Below are 22354 nucleotides of genomic sequence, written 5' to 3' on the forward strand. Positions count from 1 at the left end.
AATGGAAACACCACTGGGAGATGCACTCATGCAGCAAACGTATTTTATTTATTCACTGATGCACAATGCCCAGTTCAATTTATCCACTACACTTCTTATCCACTAACCTCTCTCTCCCCCTGCTCCTCACCTGAAAAAGCTGTTTATACAGTGAGAAAGAAATCTAGAATCCAGTTCATTGTTATTACCTGGCAAGATGTATGTGATGAAAAGACCCTACACCAATTCTGTCATTAAGAATTTCTACAACAATTTCCTGCCGAGGATAAGTGACTGCCAAATTCAGATAGTTTATCACACTGTGAAGATATCCTGTGAAGTATCAGAGGGACGTCATTGAAGTAGGAAGAAAGGAGGAGGAGTTGCCAGCACAAGTATGGACAGAAACATAATACAAATGGGTGTAGTGAAACTGGAAGCAAAGACAGGAAACAAGCAATAAAATTGTAGATGGAAAAAACGCTACTGCACGAACCAAGGGAAAAATCCAAAATAAAGAGTTAACAAGGCACAGTAACAAGGCAAAATTTGGAAAGCATCACCACTGAAAGTGACCTAGGAATAGGAGGATAATCTGGATGCAAGAAGCAATGTGTCAGAGGAGAATCAACTGCCAGTGAGACCCCTGGCTCTTTCTGCTAGAAGCATTACCCAGTGGGACAGGCTGGCATGGCAGTGCTCTGTTCATGCACTTCTTTTGCAGCCACACCTGGAATACTGTATGCAGTTCAGGCACTTCATTACTGGAAGATATAAACAAACTGGAGGAAGTCCAGAGAAGTGGAACGGAAATGATTAGAAGCCGGAGGGACTGATTTACCAAGAAAATTTAAAGTAGCCCTTTACCCGCCTGTAACTTCTCTGATAATTAGAGACGGGAAATGATAACAGCCTAGTTCAAGTCTCCAGTCACGTGCCTTAAGCCCTTTTGCCTTGGGCACCTGAGCATGTGCCTGGTTTTAAGAATACAGAGTACACAAAGATTTTTGACCTGATGAAGAGAATAAGATTAAGGAGGGGAAAAAAAATTTAGGCTACATACCAGCAAAATCCTCCTAGGAATTAATTATGACTAAATGAGCTACCATAAAAGATGGAGATTGCATTGCTCGAAATTTCACATTTTACTGCTGATAATGAAAAGGGTTATTCACATTTAAAGTTTATCTTCCGTAAAACAATAGGACTGTTCAATAAAAACAGTTTTACCCATCTACACAAGTCTTTGCCACAAACATATATAGCACCAAGTTATCCTGTCCAGGTAAAGAGACCCAACTAAGCAAACATTTTTACCCCAGACTGTGTAAGCCAGGTGGAACGGTTCTGCAAAATGACAAATTATATCCCAGCAGGAAAGTAACTGGATTAACCTAGCTCCTCACACACTGACATTGCTGTGAAGTGATTTTTAGGAAGGCAGCATTTTATATAACTGTTGGGCTGTCAGCAGGGCTCTACTGAAAGACGCTTTAAAAGTCATACAGCGACTGCCAGAGCCTGATCCAGGGAACGGGCGATTACCATTCACACAGGTTTTGCATGTGATCTGGAAAAAAACCCCTCAAAACAACCAACCACAAAAAACCTAGCCAAAAACCAGCCAAGTCCAGCTGCAGGCAGCCTGCAAACAAGCCTACTGGGATGCAGTTTGCTATAGAATCCCCAAGCAACATTCCAGGCCAACAGCCATGTTTGGGCACATAGGATTCCCAAGCCCCTATACCAGTAGGCAAGGCCACCCAGAAATGTGATCCTAAAGGTAACCCTGTAGCCTCACACCCCCAACCCAAACTCCTGCACCTGGCTTGGTCTTAAAATAATTTCTTGATGCTCCAAATAAGCAAAGTTCATAGTTCTACTACACAGAAGAAATACCCTGGACAGATTCTTAGATCATAAATGGGAAACAAAATAGAAATCTGCAATGTTTACTGAGAAGTCAGCATTTGTTACTAAAACTGTGCTCTTTATGCATACTTGAATAGCATGCTAGCCTGGGCTTCTGCTTACGCAAGCGATGCAAGCTTTAAGCTACAAGTTCTGCAGTATTTTTATTAATTCAACATTTTTCTGCAACCTGCATTCAGACTTAAGGAATGAGATAAGAACAGGCACAAAGTCAACAGGTCTCAGCTTCAGAGCACTGGGGCCTTGATTTTAACTTATGATTTTATTTTTTTTATGGACATTCTGCAGCACAGTTTTAAAGGTCTGGCAAAAGGTAAAATGACTGTGTGGTTGATCATTGCTTTCACTACTTACAGTCATACCTATACGCCTGAGAGTCCTACTCCAGGGACTTTCCCCTCCTTTCTCTGTATAGTATATGTCAAAAAGAATCTGCAAATTGGTTGAAATCTGTCAAAAACCAAATTATCATCAGTGAATATGGTAGGTCTACATATAGTTAAGGTTGCCTGACACTTCTCATTTTAAGACCTCATTTTCTATTGCTTATAACTTTACCACACATTAGCAGTTAGGGCTGAAATTTTCCATGCTGTGTGTCAGCCTGAGGCTGAATTTTATTTTGCGAGTATAAGAATGTATCAGCTAGAAGCACCGAGCTTAGTGCAAAGTAAGTTTGTGAATAAGGGTAGGGAGGAACATGTTGGTTTTCTCCCGTGTTACATTTTTCACAGACATATTTGAGAAGCTCAAGAGCCTTCACACTTTGAGACAGACCCTTTGAAGCATCACTGCTCTGATACCACAGATGTGCCTTTTGCCATCTCATACATTATCACTTAAAATTATAACGGATCACAGTATAAAATACTGAAAAGTTGCAGTTTGTACGTGACATGATTTGCAAAGGTTTTGGTGGAGGTTGGCTGCCAACCTCCAAAGCTCCCTTCTGCAAAGAGCGCAGACCAGGGCAGAGGGTCTGAGCTGAGCTCGTGCTCCAGCCATCTCTTCCATGTGCCAGGCGATGCTTTGGCACAGGGACTGCATGCAGAAAATCCCCTTCACACTCTCAAGATGCAGCAAGGGAACAGCTTGGAGGAAAGAGGAGCAAGGCACAGGTTGCAGAAGCAAAGGGAAGCAAAGAGTAAGGCAAAAAATAAATGTCTATTAATGCACGGAGCCTGACCTGTCACTCCCACAGCTTGATTTTTCTGAGTGTTTAGCATTTTTAAAGGAGACTGCTTTCCAAGGAGGCAGACACTCCCCTGCTTGGGGTGCAGATCTCCATGAGAGGCAGCTGGAGCAGATGCCCATGTTCCCAGCTCTGCTTACAAGCTTTCATGGCCCCTGGGCCTTAACTTACTGAGTCTATCTCAGGGGTAAGCCCAAAACAGCCTGCTTCTGCAACTCTCTGTAAGCATAGGGAAAACAGCTACTGGCAGCCATAAAAATTTAAGGATACAAAAATGGGAGGTCAGCATACCCCATAGCCAATGGGGGGAAGACTAACGTGGGGCAGGACATATTCCCTGCCCAGCCCAGCCAAATAGTGGGTAACTTCTGCCCATCTTGCCGTGGGTGCCACTGGCCAGCAAGACTTTGCGACCTAGTATCCACCAGCACCTGCAAGTAAGGGTTACTCTGGCAGTTTCTGTGCCTCAAAAACGAAACTCCAGCGCTCGGAAGGGACACGGATTAGTGAGCCATTATCAAAATGTTTGGCCTGGGGAGTTCCAGTGCCACAGCCACACGTTGCACTGCGGCTGCAAGAACCCTCCTGGAACAGGCTTTGCCAAAGCGAACAATGTTTTCCCGCAAATATGATTACGCTGACTTTAATTAGGTAACTGGCTCAGTGGTTTTGATTGTTTCAATTGGGTAAACACGTGACAGGGATTGATGTATAATTAAGATGAATTTCAAAGATAAGTGCTCACGCTGAAGTGGTGGAGCGGGCACGTTTGTCGCTGCCCGAGGACGAACGAGTTGGAGTACAAGTGGGAAGAGCTCCTCTCCGCTCAGCCAGTGATTGCTGACCTCTGTTTTTCATTATTCCTAGGAAGTGGTCAGTTAACCCTCATCATTAAGCAATAAACCGTGACAGAGAGCGCTGATTAATGCGCTGCTCCCCAACAGGGTCAGGCATGAGGAGAAAACCATGGCGGGCTTCTGGCAGTTTTAAATGGCCATTAGTTATAGTTGTGCAAAATGGAATTAACCCAGCTAATCGAGCACCGAGAAGCTACGCTTCTGCTGAGGTCAAGGGTTCCCAGGAAACAAAAGGTACAGTATGTGTACATATCATGGAAAAAACAAAAAAAATTTCCCAAAAAACCCCAAACCCTGACAAGCTGATTAATGAAAATGGAGACATACAATAAATTTGACCAAACATTGAATAAACATAATACCTGCACTGTACATATTAACTGAGGGAAAGTCCAGCAGGAAAGGAGGAGGAAAGAAAAGCAACAGATTGACTTCAGCAGCCTCCTAAAACATGCTCCAGGATAGCTGCTGCACTACTGCATGTGGCCCTGTTTAGACCCCTGTCCCCAAAATCCTTCCTGACTGCCCTCCTCTGTAGGCAGGTTTGCTATTCTACCCCTTCACAGGCTCAGCCACATGACCCCCGTGTCCCTCAGGCCTGGGTTGTCACATATATTCCTCACATTCCCGAATTTGCTGTTTGTAAACCATCCTCTTCTCAGAGCCATAGAGCTGAGGAAGCACAGAGTAAATGGCAAAAGCATAGCAGAAGGGCACAAGCTAGACATACACATGGCAGCTCAGTCTGTGACAAAGACATGATGGCCTGAGCACCAGGGCTTTTTTCTGAACAAGTATCTTCCTCTCACTTTAAATTTGATCTTCCTTTATTAGTCTTGGCAAGTCCCCTGTAAGGCGTGACCTCCATGTCTGGAACAGGAGAAATGTTTTTGCTGTGGCCTGTTCTGTGTCCCTTGCTGGATGCCAGAGGCCCTTCTCCCCTCTTTTCCTAAACCTTTGTTTCTGATTTCAGCTGAAATCTTACATTTGTCCCACAGCTGGATGGAAATAATTTAATTCTAAGGATTTCCTTCACTTCTTCAGTTGACAACCTTCATTTAAAGTGAAGCCTCCAAGAAATTCACAGGCATACTGATTTTAGGATTAAGGACTGCATAATCCCTGTAACACACTTGCATATGGATTTTGGATTATCCCCACTTGCATTATCTGGCAATACTTCAGACCTACCTTTCCCTGCAGAATCTAAGTGGGCACCTCGGGCTGTAGAAGCACACGTAGCATTTCCCACCTTATTCCTTGTGGAAAACAGGTGTTCTTGCATTGTGAGCTTGTTATTGAAGGCTTCAAGGACACAAAGAATGGTGACAGTAACAAGGACTTTCTCACGTTCTTTGTGGAACGGTAATAGAAAACACGCAAGTGTGAGAATGGCAATAGGAAGGGCTGAAATGAATTTCAGAAAGATGATACCGTCCTTCAGTTTTCTATTTTTGGAACATTTTCTAACTCAATGGAAAAAGGGATGCTCAAGTAAGCAAATTTACCCAAGTGCTGTTCAAAACCCCTCTGCTGCTCAACTCTCTTTTGTCTCATCACAGAACTCTTTTAGCATGTTCTAATACATATGTTTTGCTTGTGCTTTTATGTCCTTCATTTTTTCATAAGCTTTCCACGAAGGATCTTTTATTATTAAACAGTCAGTGAAAGATCTCATCCTTGCCATATTTCCTCTTGCCACTTTGAAATGAATAATTAACATGGAATAATTGCTAGGTATTCTTTCTAAACTTCTTACATGGAAACGGATTCCTTCACGAAAGAGAAAGGAAGCAAGAAAAGATGCAGCTCAGTGTGACCACTGTACCCCAGTGCTTGCACTGTTTTCCAGCACCCCAATTTATTTTATAAACCTGTATACAACGTTGCTGTACTAAAATATAGTCTACTTGACAGACTGCCTGCTGCCCTACATTCATCACAGAGTTACCGGCATGATGACAGTGCAGAAGTATGGAATATGAAACATCACTCGTGGTTCTCAGGGCTCTATAAACCACTTGAACATCTAGAATTCAACTGCCTGGCAGTGTGCACCTTGCATATGGAGCCGTTAACAACCACCCTCCCCCAAAAGAAATGAGTGTACAACCTGATAGTTTCAGGAACAGGGTGCTATCACTGTAGGAATACTCTCTTCCTCTTCTTACTAAAAACACTGCAAGTAAAAGGCATCATTTTTTAAGTAGGTTAGTGTCTTTTCATTCCCTTTTTTTAAAATTTTATGAATAGTTTAGTATGCCAGTGCACACAACCTAAGAAGTACTTATTATTATTTTTTCCCAATAGTCCATCATTATCATTCTGTTGTATCAGAGAAAATTAGCACCTATCACTTACATAATTTCAAGCAGTATTGTTAAGAGTGGAATTTGCATGCATGATATGGTGTATAGGCTAACACAAGTCCATTTGCTAAGTCCACGTGGTAAAATGGATGAATAAATAATTGAATGCTTAGCTCCAAATATATAATTATTCTTAGAAAAAAAAATTAGAGCACGAGTCTGTGAAATACATATAATAATACTCATCTACAGCTAAATACCCTAGACAAAAAATGTCCTTTCAGAAATGGAATGATATAGTTAGAGTCCTAAAATGCTTATAGAAAACTTGCATAAATGCCCAAGTTTTGAAAGTACAGAACTACTGCACTTCTTCCCCACAGGCATTAGCTTTAAATTAAAAAAGCTGCTCCAGCCTAATCAAGAAGAGGCTTATCAGAGAACCTGTGCAGAGCATGCAAAAGGTTTGTAAACCTTCAAACCACAGTTTGAATTGTTCCTGTAAGAAAACCTTCCAGCTCGGTTTTCCAGCCCTGTTCCCACACACAGCATTGTTGAGTCTCTCCCTGGGAAAGCAATGTTACCTTTTTTAATACTACCCCTCACCCTGCTCTGGAATAAGCCTGGCTGCTGTGACGGTGGGAGAATTGTTTGCCATATGTCCCCTTCCAACACATCAGTTCAGAATCACATCAGTTATTTGCAACACCGAGTTCCAAACATTAAGTCCAGTCCTCCTCTGGCCGGAGAGCACCATAAACTGATTTCCAGAGGAAGTGAAATAAGCAGGCTGGGTACAAATGGGAGATATATGCTCTAGTTCTTCTTCCTGGTAGCCTAAAATGAGCAAATACACCATGAATGGGAAACGAGTAGGGAAAATGTCACTATTCTGGATACGGTTTTCATCAAGAATCAAGAAGAATTAAAGGCAAATGAAATGAGATGTAAAAATCTGATACGAATGCCTTAATGCTGAAAGTAATGACACCTTTTTCTGGAAAACGTGTGAAACATTAAATTACAAGAATAAAAAAACATTCAAAATATTTACCAGAATATTCAGTAACATGCAAAAGGCAATGCCTTTTGTTGGCATCTTGCAAGAACAGTACCAAAAGTTTTAAAGAAGCACAATTTTCTTTATAACCACACTTACACTCTTTTTCTGTAATACGGACATCATATTGTGTTTTAAAATAATGTATCTGTCTTTCTATTGCAGAAGCAATTCCCATTTTGGCATTTTTCTCACCCTGTGACTTGTCAGCCTACGTTCTGCATCTCTAGAATAAATTTCTAAAACGTAACCTTTCCACATTTATTTTCTGAGGCATTTATTTAGCCCTTTTGAATTTCTTCAGACATTCTTTTCCAGGCAGGAGGCACTGAGTAGTTTCATTAAACATAAAAACCTACTCCCTAAAGCAGTAATTCCATTACAGCTTTTTTTCTTTTATTACTGGTCATCTGGCAATACCATTGAAGAGAATCGGTAGATGGACCTTTTTAAAAGTTATGATATAATAAATCAGAAAAAAAAAAAAACTGTTAGGAAGACTAGAATGATACAGGTGTCACTTTTGTCTTTATGAAGAGCAAGAATACATTTTTTTTTTAAATGGAGAGGATGGTCAGACAGGTTGCCCTGAGGAGCTCCCACTAAAGCAAGTATCAGGAGGTACTAGAGAAGATGCATTACAGCCTTTCCAAATTCACTTCAGTCAGATGGTTTAGGCATCTTGTCACTGTTGAGCTCTAAGCAGCTTTTCTAGGAAGCACCACCATCATCCGTGTTTCCTGCACATGACCACATCCTAGCAACCTTGCTCTGGCTGCTGCTGCTAAACAGGTAGGAAGCCTCAGACTTCCCAACACCTCAAAGCCTGAGTTCTGATCTAACTCCCCATCTCTCTCACTGCATTATGTCTTACTTCTACACCATTGGTCCTGCCTTGCCAGACCTCTGGGTTATCCTGGGGACAACATGGATGGTGATTTAGGATGAATCAGGACTGAAGTCAAAAGGTCTCTTGTCCTTGGAGTTCACATTCACATGCTACTGAGAACAAAGTGCACAAAGGATTACAGAGACTTAGAGAAAGAGAGAGAAAGAAGGAAAGAAGAGCAAAAGTCAATGCCTGAGGCAGTTGATTGGTGCCCTGGCGAACTGGCATCTTCTATGCTATGAACTTACTTCATTAATAATAACAAGAAAAAAGGCTTATTATCCTCCCTGTTTCCTGAATATCCAACTTGTGATCCAGAGTCTTATTTGCAGTGGTTTAAGTGACGATAGATGTAGGTAAAATCAATGGAAACTGCACTTGGGACATACTAAGTGCTATAAAATGCCAAGTACTTCTGCCCCTGAGGTCCTTAATATCATAAATCATGAACCCCAAATCAGTGGGTATGTCTGAGCCTAATCTGTGCCTTATCTCCTCAACTGTAAAACAGGGGTAATAACCACTCATCTCATAAATTAAACAATACTTGTGAAGCACTTGGATATTAGTGAAAGCACCACAAAAAAAGCTTTGTAAGAAATGAGTAATTATGTATTCTGAGCAAGGGATGAATAGTAATCAGCACTGAAGGCACAGGACCATACATGGAGCAATGAGAAGAATATAAGATATTGAATAGCTGCTCATTAATTGAACACTATCCAATCTGTTCAATGAACAAGGCAGAGGTGTAATGGAAAAAGCTGTATGGGATTGTGTAATTAAGGCTGAATTAGGAATCATTACATGCAGCGCAGATGAACAAAGACGACGCAGGCCACTAACGTTCATTACTTTCGTACTTACAATTTTGGAAACTTGATTTTCTTTTTTTTTCTCCCCACTATATTTTAAAAATAGCAAACTTTAAAAAAAAACCCAAGGAGCTCAAACCCCCTGAAACCCACTACTGCACCTAATACAAGAACCCACACAGAGGAGCAGAAAGGGGTTGGAAAGGACACAGTAATTCTTGTTACTGTTTCTGCTTGCTATTAGCATGGACAAGGTACATACAGAAGCCAAACATCATCATCACTCTTGAAATAGGTGGGAATGGACTGACTAACTCATGTTCCCATTTTTAGGGCCCTGGATTTGGCAACCCATCAGTGAAAAATGGCACCAAATAATTTTGTTGGTTAAAAATAGGTAATATTTTTGTCTAACAGAATTTTCTCTCCTTAAACAGTCAGGATCTGTGGGCTTCAATGCTGACGGTGGGCCATTATTGTTTCTAAAAAGCCTGACAAAACTGCCTCTGTCTAAGTCTAGACTTCAAACCTAACAGAGACACTCCCAAACTCCAACAGCCTAAAACTGTGCTCCAAAAAAAGGATGAAATCCTGGCTTCATTGAAGGCAATGGGAGATTTGCCATTACCTTTCCCACTCTATTTATATCTGAGATGCTAGCAGATGCCTTGTTCCCTCTGTCTACAACAGACAGATCTGTATGTACATTTTTTCTCTTTTTTATTCTTTTTTTTGTCTGAAGACTGTTTTCCCATTCCCTTATTTAAAATGGGATTAGGAGGTACAAAAAGATGCTTTGTTTCTAGCCTTACATATTTATTTTCCAGTTTTATCTATTAAGAATTTCTTTCAGCCACGACACTGCCTAATTCCTTATCTCTAACACTGTGGTGCTGAAGGCACCTTGCAGGATTATCCCCTTTTGGCTCTTAACTACTTATCCTGAGACTTGAAGAGCCTTTTCAGGCTTGAAAAATTTTCAGAAACTTGAGGGCTGTAGAGGGGAAGTGCTATTTGCTCCTAAAAGTGAAAATTGTAACACTGTTTCTAGAGGTTGCCAAGGCAGGCAGATAACAGCATTTTGTGAAGTAATATTTCTTAAGAAGCACTACCATAGCTGTAAGAAGCTAAAGCATCTGATTAAGGATGCTTTTATGATATTTGATATGCTTTATGCTGTTTGACACAGATTTTGCCCATATATTTCTGTCCAGTTGCAAATTCCAATTTAAATGTCTGTTCGTGCTTTAGTTGTATTGTATCAGGCACCACAAAACAAAACAAAAACCCATCAGCAAAGACCTGATAGGACCTGGGGGGTACCTGCAGAGGATTAGCTGGATAGGATGGAGTTACTTCCAAAGGACTTCACTCTCCTGAGCTCTTCTCTGCACTTAAAATGAGGAAAGTCATTGCAGGAGACAGCTATTCATCTGCTAGTACAAATACAAAGCAATTCTGCCTTATGCAAGACCTTACCACTTTACATCAATTTTAAAAAACTGAAGTTCTGTATTCCTGTGAAGATCTAGTCATTCACCATCATTACAAATGGAATATTCTAAAAATGTATTAGTTAGTCCACCCTCTCTATTACTCACACTTCCTCCATTTTTGGAGTCAGTGGAACTCTCCAGCCTCATCAGGATACAGCATTAACCAAAAGAGACCTCTTTGGCTCACCCTGTACTATTGGATAACCAAATTATACGATACATCAGCTACTTCCCTAATGAGCAATTTCAAAGAAGGCACTTAAATCCTTCTTACTCTTTTCAGGAAAGTGCCCCTATAAAAGTCTCTCTTTTTGGTGGTTTACAGCATTCTCAAAATAGCAAACTAACTAATGGGATTTTTACCCAATTGCTCTTATTTCAGTACAGTTCTTAGTTCAAAATAAATTCTCCTCCCTCTCGGTTGTCTATTCCTCCACTGTGTAATATTTATAGACAGCAATCATGTCCCAACTCAGACTCTTTTTGGGGAGGCTAAAAAAAGCTAAAAGCATTCAGTCACCTGACATAAGATAAATTTTTATTCCCCAGATCATTTCTAAAGCTCTCCTCATGTGTTTACTTGACTCTGAATCAAGCTGTCTTTAACATGCTGGTGACCAGAAGTATACTCAACACTCCACATAAGCATTCCCAGCATCACTTATACCATGACAGTGTGAATACTTCCCTGATGGCTTGAAATACTTGGTGCATCTGAATTTTACACTTCCATTTTGTGCAGCTACACTACACAAGTGGCTCAGCCAACTTAGAGCTACTACCTCAAAGATGAATTTCCCAGGAAGCACACTTGCTACCTTTCCTATAGAAAAAGAGACCCACTCCTTTTTAAACTAAAAGGCAGTTGACATATTCAAGAAAACACTGAACTAATGGTTGTAGCCCTGGAACACTTGTTAGCCAAATATTTGTGGCTACCTTAAATTAGCATGCACCCACAGCACCAGCCCACCTCTAGGAAGACTCTGACCTGCTGGGATGTTACCCAGTGACGTGTTAAAAAACAAAACAACAACAAATTACTGCCACTGAGTTCCCTGTCTCATCATATGAATGCCAAAATTTCCCCTCTCTCAGCAGGATGTAGAAGGTAAGCACGTGAAAGCCTGAATGGTGCTTGAATTTGTGACAATGGAAGGCTTCCACCCAAGAGAAACAAATCTTACCTCTGCATCAATGTTCCATTTACTGGGTGTTTGTGCAGGCTCACTATCACCCACTGAATATATTATTTTATAGATGAAGCAGTCTAGAAATTAATATTCATAAAACAAAGAACAAAAGACAAATGACAGAGTGCAGGAAAAGAATAGTTGCATGCAGCCCTGTGTGTGCATTTTTCAAGGCTTGACAGCTGCCCATATTTAAATTCTCATGCTCATCTGTCCCTCTCCCCAGCAACACCAGCTCACACAGTAAATAAGTTACCCTCAAAAAAACTGTGAATGTTGGGAAGTCTTGGGGGAGGGAAGAAATTATTAATGCTTTTGGAAAGGAATGAATGCAGAATTTCAGCTTCCTTGATATAAAATAGTTTTTCATATTGTTTTCACAGCTATTAACCAATTCATGTTCTTTGTGGCACTGCAGCTGCTAAACCCACTCATTCTGTGCTTGTTTCCAAACCAAGGCACTCTATCACCTTGGTGGTTCCCCAATCTCCCCCCTCCTATCTGAAATGTTACCACATTATGCTTGGTCTCCCAGTGTTCCACTTCACATTCACCTGAATGCATCCAGCATTTTTCATTGAACACTGGGCACTGTTTCCCATGCAGGCCATGTATTCCAAAGGGTCTCAGTGAAAGATTTTCCTCACGTTTCATCTCTCCCCAAATTTAAAATAATCAGTTGTAACATATGTTCTATCCTTTATTCTTTCCTTTTTTTCTTATGTCTTAACTCTTGCTGTTTTTATTTTTTTTCCTCCTTTTTAGGGTGCCATTGCAAACTCTTTTAGCACCTTTCTCCTACCAGTCTCCTCAACTCCAAGCCCCTAGTAACTAAAACCGGCCAGGAGAAGGAATGAAGACTTCATTTCACAGAGCAATACTGCCTGCCAGAGCTAAACCCAGGAAAAGTCCTTTTCATATAGCTATGAAAGCATGGAAGGCTGGTGGCAGCTTCAAACCTATAACGACTTAATTATTTAAATTTTATTTTACACCTATTAACCATAGCATATCAAGTAAGAGTAGCAGCTGCTACATGAATTTGACCAGCTCACTTGCCCTCAGCAGATCACCCATCTGCTTGCTCTTCACCTAATATTTCTGTTTGATAGGTTGTAAAACAGATTCTTGCAACAGGTCAGGAACAGAGTCAACTTCAAATCCCACATAAAAATTTCTATGAAAACATATGGACATCTATACTGAGTGATGTCAAATTTAGAGAGGCCAGCGACCTTAGGAAAGTGGATAAAAGGAAAATTGCAGCCTGTTATGGAAAAACACTGACTCCATTACAGTGAATGAACAGAAGAGTGGAGAGTGAAGAACTGTATGTATAATTAATTATAGTAATACCAACCTACAAAATTAATGGGTGCACACATTGTGAAATGGTGTGCAAAATGGCTGTTATGGATCAATTTCACTTTCATAAAAAGTATTCTCTTTTTAAATGATCAATAAGGTAAACCCCCGTTCACCACCAGCATTCTATGAAAATTTAAGTTATGCTAATAAAGCAAATTATTCAAGAGTTATGCACGTTAGCATTTCTCATACCTTGATAACTTCTCCACTCCAACTGAAATTAAAAAACAAACAAAAAAAACCCCAAACAAACGAACAAAAAACAACCAAACAAAAAAAACCAACACCGAGGCAGGCATACACAGAGGCTTTAGTTTATCTTCTACTGGGGCTTATAAATCCTTGGGAGGTTCTTTCATTTACAGTGCATAGGCAAAGCATAGGAAGATTACCTGTTTCTGAAAAAACAGGTAGGATTTTCTTTGTTCCTACACTGATCACTGAGGGGCACAGCAGGTTTGCTAAATCCAGGAGGCATCGGATCAGACTGAAAAGTTTCCTTCAGCCAAATTATCCCTCCAATCTACACTGGCAAACAGCAAAAGTTCAGGCAAGAAAAAAACCCCTGTAACCCCAGAAACTTCTGTTGCTGTCCCTGTGTTTCTGCTTCAGAGGCAAAGAGAAATCTATTTTTTTGACTTAAAACTGAAGAACTAGCATTAAGGTGAACCTCCTGGAACAGAAATCAACAACAGAATCTGATGTTTACTGAATTATCACAGCTTTGTATTTTTAAAAAAGGACAAGCTTCCCTATAACTGATACAATAAGATTTTTTAATTCTCCATTTTAAGTAGCCAAAAATCTCCAAGCAAATATACAAAATAACTGGAAGAAAATGGTCATTTTTGCTGTAGTCTTTAGCACCATATGGAGACGAAAAAACGCCTCCCTTTTTTCTTACTTCCAAGCCAAAGGAAGAATAAAAGATTAGCAACTTAAGAAACAATATAAATTTTGATTTAGGAGAGATTACCTCATACTTGTCTGGAACTTGAACAAATGAAGAGTGAAAATGCAAAGCATAGGCAAGAACAGCTGTGATTTCTGACTTCAAGCCTGTTACTCTCCTTAGAGAAAGCTGCTTCAGTGGAAAAAGAGAAGATAAGCCTGGCCAGGTGCTTTAGGTTCCCTCACAGTACAGCGTATTTTCAGCACATGATTCTATTTTGATCTTAAATTCAAGTTCAAATGACTCTATGATTGGCCATATTTGTAATTTAGGAAAACCCCATCCAATAAAATTAACCTATGTAAAAATGTATTCTAAATATATATGCCTTAACTTCTGCAGTGACACCATTTACCAACACTTTTACATTTAAAGGATTTTAGCGTTTGCAAGGCAGATCAGTTTTATGTTAGTGACAAAATCATGTTTCTTCGTTCCAGCCTCCTGCTCATCAAGTCAGTCAGCAAAAGGTCCATGCCTACTTGATGCTAAAACTAGTACTTGGGTAATTTACAGCCTTGGATTTAATGCCATCTGAAATTACTTTTGAAATTTCACCAGTAAACCCATTTTAATATTTTTTTGGTCTAAAGGACTCCTTCCCATAAATTCATTAGATATGTTCTGCAAGTTCCAAGATACTATTAACTGGGAGTACAATTACCAGAGTTATAATTTGAAATGCAAACTTTCATGTCTCTGTTCTTCTTCGTTTCTTGGTTGAAAAGTCCAGAGCAATAGTTCTTTTCTGTTTTGATTCCCCTGGTTTTGGAGTACTTCAGAGCACAAAGGAACTGGCACTCAAAAGCTGTACAAGGTGTGCTGACAACATTAACAACTCCAGCCAAGACCCAAAGAGCTGGATGGTGTGCAGAGCTCTCTCTCCCCAAATCTCTCTTTTCTCTGTTTCGATGCTTTTTGACACAATTTGTCTCCCCACTTCACATACTCATGGAATGGCTGAGTTGGAACGGGCCTTAGAAGATCCTTGCAAAGAGCAGGGACATCTTCAACTGAGGAATGTTTAGTGGATTATGAAAGAAACGTGTGTGTCCACATGCTACAGGTATTTAATTGTTTCAATTATTTCAGACAGGAAACCTCAGAGGGGGGAGTTTTATTGGTCCTGCTCCCAACTAAAAAATTTATGATGACTCTACAAGAAACCTCCTGTTAATAAAATTACCTACACAAACTTTTATATATATATATGGATCATAACAGGATGTTTGAACTGATGTATTAGGTTTCTGCTTTACTCTTTTTATGCTAACACTCTGCAATATATGGAAAAAGTGCAAGCCAAGACAAAATTAATTGTTTGTCTACAATGCTACTGGTAGCATCGAGCTCAGCCATGTGCATACCAAGAAGTCCAGACAGTGTTCACACACGAGTGGTAGGTACATGTATATTAATATAATGACTTTAGAAAATGTATTTTAAGCCAATTTAAAGCAAAATAAATTTTTAGGGATGACAGGGTATCCCTCTTTCATTTTGTAAGAGATTTTTGCTTAACTTGCAAACTTTCAGTAATTACTGATCAGTTTTAATTATGTTTCAAAAATATATTTCTATGCCTGATCAGAGAGTAATCCTTTCCTAATCATTTTGGCTTCTGAGGCTTGGAAACACAGACTTGCTACTCTGTAACTCCTAACTTAGTAATTTTCATACATTCCTGTAAAGTTGGATGGGAACATCCATCATATTATGTCAGAATGGACAGCAAAAGAAAGAGATGTAAATGTAGACAAATAGTACCTTGAAATTACAGTGATTCAAGACTGGGAAGGAAGCTTTCCTGGAAGGCAGGAAAGGAGAAGGAATGACAACAGAAGATGCTGTCACTTCGCACAGCATGCGCGGGTATATGGAAAGCCTCACCACCACCCAACCATAAAATACATCCTCATGATTCAGAGGTCAGCTCAGATAGGGAAGTCCAAAGAGCCACCCATGATGTGGTGTGGAAGCACATGGAGGAAATCAGTCAGTGAAAAAAAAAAGAAAAGTAAATTTTTTCAGTTCATGTGCCACATAAAGCAACTAAATTCTCAAAAAGAAGTTGGGGAAAGAGGACATCAAGGTCAGCTACTGCACAACTGTAAGAGAAAATGTTTTCAGCAAGGGGAAACCTTTTCCATGTCCTTATAACTTTGGGAAGTTAATTTCAATTAGATTGACACTTTTGATGATAGATGGATAAATAGATTGATAGATATTACACGAAGTCTTGACTTCAATGACGCACAAGCCCTCCAGGTCTATTTAACAGAGAGCTAAATCCTTATTGCCATCAGAAGTAGATTTAATGATCACAGAAGAAATTAATCACACCTCACACTGCCTCGTTCTTCTCAGTGCCCAAGCTGGACACCATATTAAGTGCCTATTTTTTTCTTCTAGGTTTTTCTTCATGAAGATAAATCAGTAAGTAGCTATCTTCTGCTTCATCCATGGTTGTAAGAATATTTACTCATCAGCAAAGCCTTCCAAAAGCCTATATGGTATTTATGCTCTTTGCATGCCGTAAACTCTTATTATCAGACATTACAAACTTTCCACTTGGAGAAGTTGCTTACAACACCTGTAAAGGTCACTCAATGTTTTGTTTTTTTCATATTAACAACACAGAACTTTACCAACAGCAGAAAACACATAGGAAAATTTATACGTTTGCATACATTTCTTTAAAAAAATAGATTTTGTCTTGTATGCTGCTATTTTTCATTTTGTGTTTTCTTACCTTCTACTGCTCTCTTGAAGAAAACTTTACAGCTGCCACATGTAACCACCCCATAATGACATCCAGATGCCTCATCTCCACACACCAAACACACTTTGGAAGGTCTTGAAGATCCAGTTGATACACTTCTCAATGAAGAGCTGGAGTGAAAACAATCGAACAAAACAAAACAGCTATGAATATTTCAAATCACACCAGCCATAATACAAAGTTCAATTAAGAATTTATAACAGGTATATTGCTCAAGGCACCTAACAATTAGGAAACCACAATGTTTTCTGGCAGTGCCTGGTTGAGTACACAAATTGCTTTAATTAGTAAGTGCAATATTTTTATTGTCTGTTTTAAAACACCCATAATATATCAATGTTAATGTGAGAAGTTACCACAAGGGCAGTGGAATTTATTGGTAGCAGATGATTAAAACTGAAAATAAAAAACAAACTAACTAACAAACCACTCTGGCAGCAACCTGACAGCTAAAATTTTTCTTTCTGTTTCTTTATTTGTTTGAAGCCTCCACTAAGTAATACCTGTCAGGGAAACCTCTAAGGCCAATTTAATAAGTGGTGTGGCAAAGTGTTATGTACTCATGCCTGTGCTCCTGCTTACCACTGTGTTGGTGCTTGAGCTTATTTCTAATATTACTTTGCTTTAGCAGCTTATTTCCAACATAGCTTTGAAGTCTTTGTGCATTCTGCAAGCTTAGAAGATCCTCCCATATGCCTGTAGATGCCAGAAAAGCAGCACTGGAGGTTCAGACCATGCTAAAATTCTGCAGACTGATGTACCTTGCAAACCCTGCTTTGATCATCTACCTCCATCTTAAACTACAGGGCATGTTTAGGAAACATTTTCCACTGGCAACTCCCAAAGGCAATGCTTTTCAAAAACAAGCCACATATCACGATGCTGGGATTTTCCTCCCTCCCTTCTTCCCCCAGGAACTGGAAATGCCACCCTAATGCAATGGGCATGCTTGGAGCAACATGCCAGATCCTGAAGGAGATGAAAACTTTGGATCCCTCCCTTGTCTCCATGGGGCCAGAGAGAGTCTCTCCTTCCACACAGCCTCTCTTCTCCGGGTAAACGTGACCTCTTGCATTTCTTACACATTATCTCTCTGAATGCTGCCAAACAACTACAAAAACAACCCTGAAAGACTTCACACCAGCAGGGAAATGATCAGGTAATACAACTGTCAGGTATACAATCACCAGGTGGTTCAAACTGCAGGTCACAGGCTGTTTGTCCATCAGTCACCGAGAAACTAAGTCCGCAGGTAGTCTTAATTCAAACAGAGGATAATGAGCTTGCTTAAGAAATCTCAAGTATGAACCCTTTGCCTTTTTCCAAATTTCAAACTTCCTTTAAAGAGGTATACAGAGGCCAAGTGATTTATCCAGGAGGCACAGCTCGAATGTCACTCCAAATGAAGGACCACAGCTCTCCCGACCTACAGCTTTACTGCAATATCAAATCTAAATGTCTGCTTAAATGACAGTGTTCAGATGTTAATCAAAATATTCCAAACAGTATTCCTGCTCTTGTCTGCTCGCTAGTCTGTTAGATTTACTAGTTTTAGTCCTTGTGCTATTTATATTGTCATTACATAACATCACACTACTTGATAATTGCTAGGTGATGGCATTAACTCATCTGTTAAGAGAGAATGCCTCACCAAATCTATGTTAAAATAAGTTCTGCATGCTCCAGTCACAGTCATACCTGCACATGCTGCATTAATTTACCCTCAGGAAAAGTAACTTTTCCAAGGATTTGCCAAGGCTGTGCTGGTATTCAGCCCTGATGTGCTTAGGCAAAGAACAGGACTTTCTCCCTCTAGCACGTTCCATGCTGCACAAAAAAAATTAGGCCTTCCATTAAAACAAAATTCTTCAAAAGGTGTCTGCTTTCTAGAGAAAATGTCAATAACCTGGAAAACTAACCTCGAAAATTCTCTTTCTTTCACTGCAAACATCAGTATTTTGCCTGAGAAGGGAAACACTTCAATTCTGACATAAGACCAAAATGTTTCAGGAGATTTGTAATTTTGATGCTGCATGTTCCTATTTCTTCATAAGACTTGCAAAAACTTTCCTAGCCTTTGTACCCTGAAAAAGGTCAGAGTACTTTTTTTAATATCTAAAAAGGACGTAATTTTATTAGAGAGCTTTTTCTGTAGAGAAATGGAGGTTTCCAGGGTATCACAGCAGTGTGCATGATTTTTATTTTTATAGATATATGCACGCACATGCTTCTCTATATATACATACTGCATATATATATATGTAATTATGTATTATTTTTAGTTGAAAATAAATTGTCATGTAGGATTTGCAGAAGGTGGGAGAGCCTTTTTTTAGATACAAGCTACCCTACAAAATTGCACTTTCACAGAATTATGAAGTAAAAAAAAAGCCAGCAAAGACACATTAAGACACCAGTTGATCTATGACTATTATTAAATGCCTGCCTAAGACGCAATCTATAGCATATTTTATACAGTGCTTCTCTCTACTGAAGACTTGAATACAACCAAAAGGTACAGCCTGAATATAAAGTATGTATTCAGCTACTCAGCCACAGCATCACAGGTGGAAGCTTAACATTCTGGAATTAAGTTGAACTACCTCATTCTTTTATTCAGTTTAAAAGTGGAATATGTTAAAACACAAATAAGGCATTTTCATTCCCAATAGGAGTATCCAACATGGAGCTGTTCTCAAATACTTTACTGCAAAGAAACCTTGATATTTGCTGTTGGTACTTCAATCTCCTCCAACTTGTGCCAGCTCTGGCTATGATTGTCTTCAGTGAACAATGTTTGGCTTGTTTTTAAAATCTCTTATGTTCTCTCTCACCCATGGTATACCAGAGAATTTGCCAATTCAAAATGCTGTTATAATACCTCACACAAAGGTAAAGTGGTGTTTGTATATACCTGCAAATAACAAAAGGCTGAGCCCACAAATATACTCAAATCAGCAGCTAAACCTCAGGATAACTTGTCCTCTCCAAGGAAGCTTTTCCTTTCTAACAAGGCACACATAGATGGTTACACCTTTTCCTCCTAAATCTCTTTTTTCAGGCTATCATCTCTTTCTTAGTGACCATGGTGAACAAGATCTGACTGGTGAGGAAACTACCCCTTCGCCTTTATTTCAATGCCAGACATCAAGCATCGATGACATAGAAAGACACTTTATTTATTCATCACTTTTATTAAACCAATTCTTTTTATTAATCATTATAGCTCCTTATTCTATAATATGTACAGGCAGAAAAACTACACTAAACCTGCCACACTGAAAGTGCTTTTCCTGCAAACTCCAAGTTAAATATTTCCCTTTACATGAATTTTCCACAGTAACATGCCATAAATTTTTACCAAGTAAACCTAATGTAAACTGGCACGTGGGAAAAGTTATAGGCAGGTAACACTTAATAGGCAAAATCTCAGTGTTAAATTCAATTGATTATAATAGAGATATCTACAGTAATTTAAGCTTTTTTTTTTCAGCTGAGTTTGATTTTTTTCCTCCTGATGAGAAGTGTAGTTACAATAATCCAAGGTACTTTTTACAATGTAAAAAGTCATTCTCTGTTTGGAAATATCCAAGAGTTGGTCCGTGTAAGAAGGAACACCATAAAAAAATTATTAGAAACTTTACAATTGACTCCCTGGAGAGTAATTGGCCTAGTGCCAAATATCTATTTGAATGACATGTTAAATCTACTAGCATATGTGGGCCACAGCAGGTTTGAGTCTTAAAATTCAGATCAAGTGAGAAGACTGTATTTACACAAAACCAAATCAGAGCCTAAAACCTATTGATCTGATATTTAACAGGGATTTTTACAAAAACTTTTCCACAATGGACTGCTGTTGAGCCAGAATATGCCTTGTGGGTGGCAAGCTACCCTCAATATAGCCTGCTAAGTGAAAACACAAGAAATATGAAACAGTGCCACAGAGCTGGCTACTCATTCCCATTTTCAGAAGCCAGTGGCTCCCATAGGTTGATTAGGTGTTATTGCCTTCATGCCTCTCTCATTATTTCCAATACAAAGACAAAACCAGGCAAACACACCCACCCCCCACATAAAACCACAGGGTTCAAAGAGAGATCTAACAGAGCACACATATTTTACCACAATGCTGTTACAGCTAAGGGCAGCATGGAGAGTTTAACAATGCCAAATGTATCTCCTAAATGATTTGTAAAACGGGTGCTTAGATGACTCCAGTAACATTTGTCACGTTGTAGGGTATGTGATTAAGAATAAGCCTGATTTATTATACCTAACAGTGCAAACGCTGGCAGTTAAATGCTGACCTTGACTAGCCATTGCCATCAAGCTCATTTGTGTCTCTCAGAGTTGGCTTTAGTAATAGTTATATGGAGAATTAATTAGAAATAACAGATTTTGTAAAGAAGAGTCAATAAACCCACAGATAATCCAGCATTTAAAAAGCTGATTATATAGGTTATTATGCTTTTTAAACCAGATGTCATACAGGAGCACAGTTTAAACAAATGATGCCTCTCTGATGATAAAATGAAGCACTCCAAAGAAGCATAAGCCACAATATGAATTCCAATTCATTTGTTCCAAGCACTTTTATTATTATGAGATCTAGATGAGTCCTTTTTAATTCCACGTCATTGACTTTTCTTTTTCATACTGAAATTTTCTGGCAGTAAAACAAACAGAAGGAACTTGAGTATGCCTCCATAAATAAAGGTATGCAAAACAAAGGTAAAGAAATCTGAGGTCACAGAATAATATTTTTACCACAAGAAGAAAGTGAAATAAATGTAAGAGGAAGAGGAAGAATAATCAGGATATCCAAGATGCAGAGGCTGCCAGCAGCTTACTTCTACCCTCTTGCCTCATTTCTGAAGGCGAATAACCTCCAACTAGAGTCATCTCCTACTGTGAACTAGCACATAAAAATATGATAGTTAACTGTGCACACAGCAATACTGAAACTAACCTTCCCGTGGCCCAAAACAAGAGCTGGGTATTTCAATGGTATTTCACTTCTCTCAGCAGCTCTTCCAGTAGCTTCCTTCCTTTAACTCATTGTCTACTCAGCCACCACAGCAGAAAGCATAACCAAGTCCTCTTCACACTGCCTCCATTCTATTTTGCATGTTCACATAGTTACAATAATTTCACTGCCCATGATAACTCTACTACTCACTTTAGGAAAGGTCATACTGGTCAAAAGTTGTCCAGGAGATTCTCTGACCACTCCACAATCATGGTAGTCATGACTTTCACCAGTGCCACCCATCACCTCCCAGATTTTTTTCTCCATGCTGCCCATTTCAATTGTCAATGCTGATGCTTGACCAGGACCAGATTCTGCTTGTATAACCTGAATTTTTAAAAAGCTTGACTGTGGGAAGGAACCCTGGATCTCTCCTATAACTACTTGAATAAAGCAGATTAGCAGACTGGAAAATGGTATTTCTTAAATGTCAGAGTATATAAACCAATCTTCTTGTCAGCAGACCAAGAAAGCAGAGAGAAGTGAAAAGGTGCAGAG

The 22354-nt window shown here is 39.4% G+C and overlaps 1 protein-coding gene across 5 annotated transcripts in view; it reads right to left on the reverse strand.

Annotated features, from left to right (window-relative positions):
• NR3C2 (nuclear receptor subfamily 3 group C member 2) overlaps positions 1–22354 on the reverse strand; it is a 189919-nt gene that overhangs the window by 62188 nt on the left and 105377 nt on the right. For all 5 annotated transcript variants that reach the window (XM_085058213.1, XM_085058215.1, XM_085058214.1 and 2 more), the window contains one exon: positions 16795–16934. In XM_085058213.1, coding sequence (XP_084914339.1) covers positions 16795–16934 — 140 coding nt within the window. The remainder of the gene's footprint in view (positions 1–16794; positions 16935–22354) is intronic.

The sequence above is a fragment of the Lichenostomus cassidix genome, chromosome 4, assembly GCF_008360975.1.
Source record: "Lichenostomus cassidix isolate B80296 chromosome 4, HeHo_3.0, whole genome shotgun sequence".
Taxonomy (NCBI): domain Eukaryota; kingdom Metazoa; phylum Chordata; class Aves; order Passeriformes; family Meliphagidae; genus Lichenostomus; species Lichenostomus cassidix.